Here is a 12999-nt window from a genome sequence, read left to right on the forward strand (position 1 = left end):
TTATACCCGGCATATTCCCTCCTCTGTTAACAGTGTGTAAGTACTTCACCCTTCCAAATACCACAATAGTTGTAGAAATCAACTTTATTAACTCAATCACCAATAATTTACAACCCAAGGAACAATCCATGAAGCTGAGCTTGGTGCTGCTCCTCCAGGTTTCCTCTGCTCCTCCAAGCCCATGATTGGGTTTTAACGGAGGTGCTTCATAACGAGAGGAGAGACCTCTGGCCCAACCAAATGGCTTTTTAAGTCACCCACCCTCCTTTTGGACCAGCTGCTCAGTCTGACCAAAAGCTGGGAGAGCTCAATAACAAGCAGAACTATTCCAATAAATAATTCAAGTTACCATATTCTCCAAAATCAAGAGAGTCCGCAATTTACCTGCTTGCAGGAAATGACTTTAAAATTGATCACATCAGATGGCAGGAAGGAACCAGCCACCAACTGATAGTGTTCTGAGGATCATTTTGCTGTAGAAGGTAACTGCACACTGATCCAAAGGCTCAGGTGCTACCCTTTTCAATCCCAGAACCTACAGTGGATAAAAGAAAACTATTTTGCCACCTCATGATGCAGCTTCAGGGCTGGCACTGGAATTATTATCCTGAGGGGAGGCACTGGCCCCACGGGGTGTCACTTCAATGATACGGGGTTTGTCAATGATGCGAGCGGTCTGGTTGCCCTTCTCCACAATGCCAATGATCCAGGCTTGGTGTCCTTCTCCATATTTGGGAGATTTGATCTCTGCGCAGAAGCGAGCAGCCTGCTCTCGGGGTAAACAGATCAGCAGCCCACCTGCCATGTAAGAGAGCAAGTTACAGGTCACTTACAGGTTTAAATTCCCTTCAACCCCACCTTCAGCTCCTGTAGCGCAGGCTATCGATCTTACCAGATGTCTCGGGGGATGTTCCTTGTAGTAGCCGTGACCGGTTGCCACACGCTTTGCTAATAGCAGCCATTTTGGCAAGGATAGGCAGATTGTGGATGACAAATGACACCTCACTGCGCTGCTGTTTGGCCAAATTCTGTGCATGACCCAGAATACCAAAGCCTGTAATATCTGTAGCAGCATGGGCATTGAAAGTATGCATCAAGCTGGCAGCTGAAAGACCAAGAGCATGAACATTTAAAAGCAGAAGTAATGGCAAAGTAGCAGTCACAATTGCTGCTAGCAATCTCCAAACAACCACTGTCTAGCCTATACCTAATACAGCAAGAACCAATCACTACTTCATCAGGAGGCAGCTGAAGGGTAGTAGCAACATTATGTGCTCAGCAGGGATGCAGTAACCTTTGGCTTTACATATACCATGTACATTAATTCTTCATTAATACCTGCCCATCACGGTATGGGGAAATCGGGTCCACTCAGGTCCTAGAGCCTCATGTCTAAGAGGATGGAAATCTTTCCAGCCCAAGGGCTGCACTCCCTTACAAGCCACTTTCCAGGGAAAACACTTTTTTCGAGTAATGCCATAACATGATATATCAGTGGAAAGATAATTTAATGAAGAATGTAATGCAATAACTTTTATGAAGGATTATTTATTACAACAGCAGTCATAAAGAAGAAACGTGAAACATAGAAAAAGTGAGATATACAAAAATTCTCACCACGTCAGTTAATAGTTGGGTAACCTTTAGCTTTAATTATGGCCTTAAACACTTTCCTGTGGAGTGAACCAAGTTTTTTAGTTCTGCAGCTGTAATGTGAAACCAAGATTGAATTATTGCCTCCATTTATTGGGTTTTCTTGCTGGGTTGCTTCTGACTAACAAGTTTCTTTAGTTGGCGCCATAGATTTTTTGACTGGGTTAAGGTCTGGGTTATGTAATATTGGGCATTTACATTCCCATTAATAATGCAAATTATGCCCACACCTTTTGCTGTCATACAGCCCCAGATCATAACACTTAACTGGGTGTTTCATGGTACTTGCAATGCAAGTAGAATGGAAATCTCTGATTCTTCTCCTCATGTATTTCATACCATCACTACCAAAAGCAAGGAGATTTGGGTCTCATCCCTCCAAATAGCACTGTCCCATTGTTCTGCTGTCCAGTTAACATGGGTTTTAGCCCAGTTTGATCTTTTCAACCTTTGTTTGAGATAACAATGGCTTTTTCCTTGGAATTCTAGCATTTAGACCGTATTCCTGCAGTCTGTGCCAAACAGTTCTTGCACTCAACTTGTAACTTCACATTACATTGCACCATGTAATCTTGTATACACCCAGATGATTTTATTCTGTCCCATATACAGTCTCTCAATTCTTCCATTGTCACCTGCTGTTGTGCACCTTTTCCTGCCTTTTCCAGTCTGATTTTGTAGTGACTGAGTCTCCTTATACCTCTTCATACTGTGACCTGATTGAATCATTGCCCAAACAAGTTGACACCTGATTGGCTCTCTAAACACTCATGCTCATTTGCTACATTCAAATGAAGGATAGCTACTGCATATCAACCTAAGCAAGCTGTGCTTCCTTTTTCTGGTTATTTGGCTATAACTTTTGGCAGATAACTGAACAAACTTTGTTGCATTACATTCTTCGTTAAATTATCTTTCCATTGATATATAATTTTATGGTATTACTAAAAAAAAAGAAGTGGTGGTGTTAGGAGCCATCAAACCTCGGAAATACACTTTTTCCAAAATGTTTCCACAATTTGGGCCACTAGTGTACATCCAGTTCTGTCAACAAATTAAGTTATAGACTCAATTCCCCCTTTGTTTAAAAGTATCAAATTTTGAAGGGCACTAGGGCTGGGCAATATCTGGTTTTCAATATAACGATACAGCTAAACATTGCAATATACCAATACATCACAATTATCTGAAATAAGATGGAGCTACGTAGAGGCGAACATGGTAATGTCCTTGCAACTGCTACTAAGTTACGGGTCTAAATCACCACACACTAAATCATCACTTTCATCAGCAGGCAAGCCAAAATGCATCCAAACAGGACTTGGGTTTTGGGCTTGAATATTCAGGCCTAGGACAATCCAAAATACAGTGGTGAATCAGAGTGAATACAATTAATCTGGGAAAATATAGGAACAACAAAAAAATAATAATCTAAATTTCATGCATATAATTATATGAAAATTAACTCAATGATAGCATGCTTCAACCAAACCATTAAAGATTTCTGGAGAATATATTAATGTTCTATGCAGTTTTAGGGGCAAATTAAAAATTTACATTAAACTTGCATATGATTAACAATTCAATCTGTTTTCTACTAATTTAAGAGTAATTTATGTAATTTACTAGTGCCAAGTTGCATCTCCTTCCCAACTCAGAGGGCCAACTGCAATTCTATGCATGAGTAAGCCCTCCTGAGTTCAGCTAAACTTGCTTCTACTTTCCTGGGAGTAAGCCCCACTGAATTTAGTACAGCTTACTTCTGAGTAGACATACATTTGCTTGGACTCCTTACCAACAAGCACCCACCCTCCCCATCATTCTTGCCTCACAACACTCAACCTCCCATTTCAGCACGAGGCAGCAACTGTTAAATCTTCCCCCTTCATTTCTTCCCATTGTGTCACAGAAGGGCCCCCATCACACCATTCTCTCCCTTTTTATCAAAGGGAAGGAGGAAGGGCAATGAGATAGCATCCTTTAAATTAAAAAAAAAGCCTTTTTCATATGAGGGAAGCTATTTAGGGTGAACCAACTATGTCTTACACAACAACTTTTTTTTTGTTCTTACTTTCATGGGAGCGGGGGAGAAGGGGCTGCATCAAAGCCTCAGACAGTAGTAATGGGAGGGGAGAGAAAGGCATGCGCATGCACACGCGCACACACAGCGCAGAAGGGGAGAAGGGAATAGAGAGAGCCTTAACAGGGCAACTTGGTTTTTTGTTCTTTCTTTTACATGGGGAAATGTACTGCTCCCAGCCTCAGATGGGTAGTAAAGGCATAAAGGAGGGGAGAAAGGCTTTGCAGTGCGCGCACGCACGCACGCACACACAGAGTGGCAGAAGGAGAGACCGGCAGTAAAGGCATCAGAGGGGAGAGAGCCGCTTCAGGCACACATGCGCAGGGGAGTAAAGAAAGACTTAAATAACAGGGCAACCTTTTTTGTTCTTACTCTGAAGAAAACAACCCTGTTTGTTCTTTCACTGGGTAAGGAGAGGGGAAAGGGGGCTTCCAGCAAGAATCCCCAAGCCAGCTCAGACCAGCATCTCTGCAAACCACACCTACCAGCCTGGGTACTAGCCTACTTTAAGCAAGCAGAACCTAGTTTTTTAAGTTGCTGCTGCTGCTGGTTTCCCAGCTACTTTCATAATCGTCACCTGCAGAGGCAGTGGAGCTGAGCTGGGGCTCGCTGCAGAATTGAAACATAGTGATAGCTGCTACGCCTGCTCTTGTGAGTTGCTTGCTGCTTCTGTAGGAGGCACTGGAAGCACTAAGAAGCACACGGGTTTTCTCAAATTCACGATGTTTGCCAGGTAACATTTTATGAACGTTATCGTGATGTGAACTTCCTAATCGATTTTGAACGATATATTGAAAAATCACCCAGGTCTAATCTGCACACATATCTGCAGACGGAATCTTAAATCACCTGAGCTTTATTACTTTCATCCCAATGGTAGCTTTTTGTGATGAGAAATACTAATCAACTGATATGTAAAAAAATTAAAATTATTCTTGTACATAAAACAAGACATTCCATATTTCAACACATTTTCTCCTTTAAAGATGAAGGTTAAAAGATGAAGATTAGAAGAATTCAGAAGGTCCTGGGACTCAAATGCCCCAAGAACTTGAGAAGTACATGGGCAGACTTTCAAGATTTATTTCGAATATTTCTATCCCACCTTCTGCCTCAATATGAGGAACTCTAGGTGGACCATGTGTTTTCCAAAACAATCAAAAACCTTTGTGTTCTAGATGACATGTAGGAGGTCTCCAGTACAACTATGGGTACAGTATCCTGGTTTTTTAAAATAATAATAATTGCATTTGCTGCCACAGTGGTGTCAATCCTTTGCCTTATAAATGAAGAACAAGTCAAACCCCACCCCACCCATACCTGTCCTGTTCAACATGGCCATACTGAACATGGCTTCCTGATATGCCAGTTCAACATCTTCTCTGGAGACCACCAGCTTAATTTTATTCCACCGTTCTGGCTGAAATGGAAAAGTAGTAGTATGTTAAGAAATTGTTTTGAGGCTGCATTTCTCACTAACAAATTCAGGGGTCTCAAGTTAGTATAATGCAACATGTCTATAATAGCACCATCTCCTTGATCAGGAAGCCTCTTGACTTTGGAATGTGCTTAGGGAATCTACTCCTTGTATTGGGCCAGAGAGAGGCAGATGGAGGGTGCTGATTGCCCTGTTGTCCAGCAGTAGCCCTGATCTAGCTGGCAGATGTAGTCTTGGGGATACTAAAATGATAATCTTGAGTGATTTCAAGATCCACACGGAGGCTGCTATCAGGCCAGCTCGAAACTTTGTGGCCTCCATGACAACCATGGATCCCTCTCAGGTAGTTATCGGTCCAACACACCAGGTGTGGCACACCCCATGTGATCTTTGCCCCCAAGTGATATGAGGGATGGACTGAAGATAGAGGGAATACAATGCATTCCCATGTCATGGTCAGACCATTATCAGGTTAAGTTTAGACTCACGGTGGCATTTCTCCCTGTAAGGGTGGTGGGCCAATTCAGGTAGCCTGTCCTCAAAGACTGATGAAATCAGGTTCCTGAATGCTCTGTGATTTTCCATGGACAAAGCTGGTGACCCTGTCAAAGTCCTGGTCTTGCTTTTGAAACAGGTGGTTTTTGTACATCCACACTGGCATTTTGTAGCCCAAGCAGCTCCTTGGTACTCTGAGGAGATCCGGATTATGAAACAAGCTGGACAAAGACTGGAGTGCAAGTGATGCACGTCTCATTCTGAAGCTGACCAAACACTGGTAAAAACACACGATTGTGCCTACTATGTGGCAGTGTGAGCTGCAAAACAGGCTCTCTTTGCAGCTCACATTGTCTCCTCTGGTAGCTAGCCAATGGAGTTATTTCAAATGGTCTGGAGGTTACTGACTCCCAGTGTGGAGAAGCATTCGAAGACCCCCTGTGACCAACTGGCTATGCACTTTGAGGATAAAGTCATTCAACTTTGGTGTGATATCAACTTTGGTGTGTGTTTTGTGGGATCACTTTCACCTTAAGCAAGGAGCTCATCTGGACAAGGTGCTGGGGCAAGGAATGCATCCAACCACATGCCCCTTGTTCCTCCCAGCTTATTAAAACTATGCATACAAGAGGATCCCCTGCAGATAGATAGATAGATAGATAGAGGAATAAAAATGGATGCGCAAGGTTTCCCACAGATGAGCACTTACATTATCTAGCCACTGATGAGCATTTACAGCCACTTGAGTCCCCAGTGGTTTAGTCAACACAAGAACATCCCCTGGAACAGCACTGTCTGGCCTAAAATCATAAGAAACAGGAGCTCACACTCAGACCTACTTGTTTATGTTTAGCAGTTATAGCCTGTCCATAACAGAGTTCTTAAAGAGTTCTTAGTGTGGTGTCTAAACCTGGGTCCAAAGTTTATCTACCCACGTCAGGAACAAGAGACAGCTTTCCGATAGATTGGGAGAGGGGGAACCTTCTTGTCCTAGCAGGCAAAATCTTTAGTTCCCTCTGCCCTACAGGCCAACTTTGAATGGTGTATGGTCCAGCCAACCTGTCAAAATTAGCCTGTGGGGATGGGAGGAGACAGTGACTAAGCAGAATTGAACTAAACTGATACTCAGGAGTTCAATTTTATTTTATGTCACAGGATCTAGCTGCATCTCTTCCTGCAACACACACAATGACAAATGTGACATCAAGTGTGCAGCAAGTGGCCATAGTTTGGAGGAAAACGGCCTGGGAGACCAAATATGACCTCTGGTTCCCCATCCTTGCTGCCGACCATGGCAACCTTCAACCCTGTTAAGTCTGAAAGAGCTGAAAGAGACAACACCACCCAGCAACTCCACCAAGTCTCAGTAATGTAATGCCAGGTCAGCTGCTGCCTCAACCATCAAATCATGGCTGAGGAAGCATTAATATGGTCCCAAAATAAACTTGCATACAGGCAGCTTACAAAGCCAGCACTGGTTATCTGAATCACAGACTGGATCATTTGTCTTCAGAGCATTATGTACATTACTATAGTCTCATCTTCCACATGACTTTATGATCACTGTGACAGCCCAAGCAGCAATATTGTTAGTCCTGGAATAGTTAAAGAGGATTTGCCAGCCCCCAACCCTACTGTTTTTGCTCTAAAGTGGCATGGGCAATCCCTAGCTCAACTCTACCATTTCATTATTTGATTCAGTGATCCCAATGTCTAGCAAGCATCCTCTAAACCTTTCAGCTGTTAAGATTGCAACACAATTACCTCTCTTGTAAATACATCTATGGCATGCATTTTCAAATCAGGTCTCTCCCAATGAGATGCATTTACTCACATGATGAACTCATTGGGCTGGCATACAACTGTTGCAACTCCTCCAACAATAATCCAAGGATTCAGGACAGTCTGCCCACCAGTTACTGAGGTGCCACCATCTTCTGCTGCATCCCGAAAGCCCTTGATTATCAGTGGCATTATTTTCTCCCGCTCCTGGGTGAAGGATAAAATAAAGGATTCAGAAAATCAAGACTGATGTGGAAAGCTGGGTCAGGGATACTAAGGACTGTTTCCTACCTGTATGTTTCACAGAAAGGCAGGGTCTATAAAGCACTTACTCTGTGAAGTGTCATGCAATCACATTTCAAGCACCAAACAAAGCCATTGTTAAGGAAGCTAAACTATAGGTTTTTATGATGCCCAGGTTGACAAGCAAATATTTGCAAATGGCCAGCCATTGTTTGGTGTGATAAATGAGCCGACAAGTCACCATCTCTGGTGAACATCACAGAAACAAGACTGCCAATGGAAAACCTAAATAAAGCATGGTTTAACCTTTTTGCCTGGAAGCCAGAATTATGGTCAACACAAACTACAGTTTGACATGTCTGAACTAGGTTTCTGATCTTATTCCTTGCAAATAATCATTCACTTAAATCCTACTTTAACTGGCAGTGGCTCTCCTAAGTATCAGGCAGGGATAATACACATCACCCATTACCCAATTATTTAGCTGGGGCTGCCAGGGATTGAACCTTAGACCTCTGACAAGTGAGGTATGTGCTCTATAAATTATTTGCCTTAAAACGTTCAAAGGTATCTATTTCCAGACTGTAGCCAGGCTGAAACAAACCAAAGCTCTGCAGGTGAAGCCAGACAAAGAAGTTCCTTTTCTGAAATCCACTTGTGCCATAATTACCTACCATAATTATGTCAAAAAAATTGTACATTAAAATATTCATTTTTCCTATTATTTAAGTAAAATGTATTTCTAGAGACAAAATTATCAATTATACTTCTCACCTCCTCAGTCATTTTCTGGCTTACACTCAGAAGCATAAGCATGTTGTCACATTCTGTGATGCCCATGGCGTAGAGGTCACTCAGCACGTTAGCACAGGCAATGCGGCCCTAGATCAGACACATGCAGCAAAAGATATAGAATGAGGAAGATGACACACAAGGCAACTGTCCTCATGAACTGTCTCACATCACAAATGTACCATGTTCCATTACAAACATGGCTAATTCTTTTTTATCCAGTCAAGCCTGCTCACCATCATATACGGGTCCTCCACTAGTGGATAAAAGAAGTCTGTGGTCTGTACAAGGGAGAGACCCCCATGCCTCAATGGAATCACACAGGAGTCCATTCCGATGCCTGTGGAGAGAAGGGACCCCAAGCACATCAGCACCTTTAGAAGTATTCCCACCCGAAACACCTACTTGTTTTAGGTCAATGACCTCTGTGATCTCTGACCACTGGTCCTGTTAGCTAGGGATGATGGGAGTTGTAGTCCCAAAACAGCTGGAGGGTCAAGTTTGGCCATCACTGTTTTAGGTAGTCAGAACAGCCCTATCTTCAGCCCAGGTCTACAAATGCAGCCAAATGAGGAATAATGTCCTAGAGCCCAAAGATTGAGATAAACAACTACCTGACATTCAGAAGAAATCTTAGTGTATTTTTGGTCTTTGTGGAAGCCGCCCAGAGTGGCTGGGGAAACCCAGCCAGATGGGTGGGGTACAAATAAATTATTATTATTATTACTACTACAGTAGTACCTTGGTTCTTGAACTTAATCTGTTCCGGAAGTCCATTCCAAAACCAAGGCGTGCTCTCCCATAGAAAGTAATGCAAAATGGATTAATCGGTTCCAGGCTGTTGAAAAACTACCCCTAAAACGCTTCTCCCCACTGCCCCAACCAGCATGATCTTTCAAGATCTCTCTCTCTCTCAGGTCAAAGCAGCTGGGCTTCAGAGCGCTGCCAGGGGGCTTCTCCCCACTGCCCCAATCAGTGCAATCTCTCTAAAAATGGAAGCACAACACTAAAATATTTCCAGAACTGGAACGCTCACTTCCGGGTTTGCAACATTCGGGTTCTAAGTTGTTCATGACCTAGGCTGTTTGAGAACCAAGGTACCACTGTAGAATGGACTTTTGTACGGAAGGAATTATACAGTACTTGTAATTGAATACTTAAGTGGTCTTAAGTGTTTAACGCAGTTTCCACATTATATTGTTGCAGCGTTAATTACATGTGATTTTTTTGGAGTGGGGGAGGCAAATTCAGCTTAGAGCTTCTGGTGAAGGTGAGACTTTTAAAACTCCCCTACGTTAAGAAAACGACATATACGAGTAGAAAAACAGAACAGGGGGGAGAAGTCTACGGAGGGCCAGAGCCTTTCTCCCGCATCAGCAAGCTACCCCGCTGCGGGATACGGGGCATTGATTTAAACGGAGAAAATCCGAAAAGCGCCTCCCACCCGCGCAACCTGGGCCTCCCCCTTCGGGGCTCGCCCGCCTCCTCCCGCGGCCTCCCCCTCGCGCGCCCAGCCTCACCGAGGGTCCGGGGGGCCCCGCCGACGGCAGCCGCCTCCCCGGCGCCCGCCTCTCCCGCGCGGGCCCCGCCGAGTCCCTCCAGGAGCCTGAGCAGCGTCTCCTGAGGGACTTTGCAGCCTCAGCCGCGCAGCTCCCCGTAGCTGGTGAGCCGCCAGCCCGGGCTGAGCCCCAGCGCCTCGGGCTCGAAGGGCCGGTAGCCCGGCGGGCCCACGGGGCTGGGGGCGGCCGCCGCCGCCGCCGCGGCCAGAGAAGGAAGGCCGGCCGAGGGGGAGCCTGCCAGCGCCGCCATGACGCCTTGCCGAGGGAGAGGGCGGCCGTTGGGCGGGCTGAGGAGAAAGGGCGGGAACGCCGGGCGGCCTCTGGGAGCTCTCGCGAGGGCCGCACTCCCGCGCAGGCGCCCCGCCGCTCTGCCCGCTGCTTCCGGCTCCGTTCCAATGAGGGGCGGGGCGGGCGGCGTGAGGGCGGGAAGTGGCCGTCCGGGGCTGGAGCTGCTCCGCCTCGCTGGGCCGCCCGGTCCCCGCGGCGCCAGAATCGGGCAATCGCTGCGCTGCCCTCACGGGCCCTAGAATGCTGCTGCCTCTTCTGAAATGTGTCCCTCGGCCCCTCTCTCCTCAGGCCTCGGGAGGCGCACCTGCCAGATGGCACCGAGCGGGAGCCCAGCCGCCTCACCCCCCCCCCCCCAAAGGGACGCGTCCAGTGCCCGGAAATGAAGGCACGGGTGGGGAGATGGCTGCTCTTCTCATGTCCTGGAACACATTGAGTTGGCTACAATAGGAAGCGATGCTGGGTGTGAAAGGCCCTGGGTTTGTTCCAACAGGGCTCTTCTTTGTACATAAATTGCATAGCCACTGAGTAGCACATAAATAAGGGTAAGTTCTACCTCAGTGGCAGAGCATCTGCTCTGCATGAATAGGTGAAAGGTTTTAGGATAATACTGGTTTGCATCTGTCTGTCTCAGGAGACAGTGGAAGAGTGAGCCTTTGGGGGCGAAGTCAGACTCTTGTAAGGTTGCAGCTCCTGTATTATTGTTGTTTAGTCTTTAGTCGTGTCCAACTCTTTGTGACCCCATGGACCAGAGCACGCCAGGCACTCTTGTCTTCCACTGCCTCATGTTCGTAGCTTCAAGAACACTGTCCAACCATCTTGTCGTCTGTCGTCCCCTTCTCCTTGTGCCCTCCATCTTTCCCAACATGAGGGTCTTTTCCAGGGAGTCTTCTCTTCTCATGAGGTGGCCAAAGTCTTGGAGCCCCAGCTTCACGATCTGTCCTTCCAGTGAGCACTCAGGGCTGATTTCCTGAAGAATTGATATGTTTGATCTTCTTGCAGTCCATGGGACTCTCAAGAGTCGCCTCCAGCACCAGAATTCAAAAGCATCAATTCTTCGGTGATCAGCCTTCTTTCTGGTCCAGCTCTCACTTCCATACATCACTACTGGGAAAACCATAGCTTTAACTATATGGACCTAAACTAACTAAACTCCATAGACAAAGACAACAGCTCCTGTATAGTTGTAGAGAATGATATGGGAGATACATGTTTTGTTGCAACTGGGACAGATGAAGGCGTCCCGTTGTGCTGCTACAGATTCACCATGGCATTTCTCTCTGCACTCCTCTAGGCCTGGCGGATTTATATTGCCACCTCCTGAGCCCCTCTGCTACCAGAGTATAGCACGCCGAGGGAGAAACAAGCTGCAGTTGAGTGCTGGAGGCAGAGGGACTCGGGAGCGGTTCCAGTTTCACCCCCGATAAGCCCCTGAGTGAAACCACCATCGGGATCTGCCTCTCATATTGGCAGAGGGAGAAACAAGTTGTATACATTTTGTTCCTCCTTCACGTCCTTAAACTGCTTGGCTGAAGAGTGCGCCACTGCCCTTGCTTCAGCCAAGCAGTTTTACGGAGCCCCCAACCCGCCGCTGGTTGCCATCCTGCCCCCCAGCTGAGCCTCGCCAGTCCCCCTCACCTGTCAAGGCAGTGGCATTTGCTGTTTTGGTTGCCACCACTGCCTTGGCACAGGCGGGGGGAGGCGTGAGTGGGCTACGTCTTCCTCCCAGGAGGGAGAGGCAGCTCACTTGCCCCCCCCCCCGCCATGTCAAGGCAGTGGGTGAGTTAGACATGCGAACGCAGCATTCAAGTGCCTGCCTCATGCCACTGCTTTGACACTGGCTCCTTTCCAACATCGTAATATACCTCCATATTAGGGTGTTTAGCTGGTGGTATATTACAATGTTCAAAAGCAGTTATGGCCCAGCCCTACACTCCTCCCAGCGGTCATTCTTCCTCTGGTCACTGCTATAGATACACAACTTGACCATCTGTCTCCAAGCACTGCAGTCATCTGCAACGGATTCCCACAAGGTGGGGTTGATGTTGTCGCATTCATGTCATGTTTGCAGACATTTTTGTAACACAGAGTTGGTCTGCCAATGGGCCTGGTGCCAGAAGCCAGCTTTCCCTGGAGAGCATGTCCTTGGGGGTCCTGCCAGCTGTGCCAATACCCACATAACTGATCACATGACATGGCACACACCCACCATTTCCCTCAACTTGGGGGGGCAGACCCCTTAAACATTTTATTGGGGGGAGCGAAGGGACCTCGGCCCCTAGGCTCCTATGGGTCCTGCCATCTTCCATTCTGTGGACATGACCAAGTCAGTGTAGATGTTGCTGAGATGGGGGAGTGAACAGGCTGGGAATATGCATTTGGGAGAGCACATCTTTGTTTGAAAAACTGTCCTGCCATGAGATACCCAAAATCTTCCTGACTCAGTGCATGCACAAGGCATTGAGGTCTTACTCCTGATGATTGTAAGTTGCCCATGACTCACTTCTATCACATTCTCCCGTACCCTTTTGGAGAGGTGGGCTATTGCTGTAGCTGCCTTGCCAATACACTGGTCCAGCTCAGCACTGACGAAGAGGTTGCTAATGGAGAGGAACCCAGTTCAACAAAATTATCTACCACCTCAGATGTGGAGTGCTGGTGCTGTCTTGACC

General features: G+C 46.5%; 1 protein-coding gene across 1 annotated transcript; it reads right to left on the reverse strand.

Moving 5' to 3' along the window:
* Positions 1 to 69: 69 nt before the first annotated feature.
* On the reverse strand, positions 70 to 10329 carry LOC114588196 (selenide, water dikinase 2-like). The gene is made up of 8 exons (XM_028713204.2): positions 10004 to 10329; positions 8720 to 8823; positions 8466 to 8573; positions 7501 to 7655; positions 6376 to 6466; positions 5054 to 5153; positions 893 to 1105; positions 70 to 798 (listed from the first exon to the last, which is right to left on the reverse strand). Exons 1-8 carry the CDS (start codon positions 10290 to 10292, stop codon positions 569 to 571), a joined length of 1290 nt encoding a protein of 429 aa, XP_028569037.1. The 5' UTR covers positions 10293 to 10329; the 3' UTR covers positions 70 to 568.
* Positions 10330 to 12999: the final 2670 nt, after the last annotated feature.

Source organism: Podarcis muralis, chromosome 17 (assembly GCF_964188315.1).
Source record: "Podarcis muralis chromosome 17, rPodMur119.hap1.1, whole genome shotgun sequence".
In the NCBI taxonomy this organism is placed as follows: Eukaryota; Metazoa; Chordata; class Lepidosauria; order Squamata; family Lacertidae; genus Podarcis; species Podarcis muralis.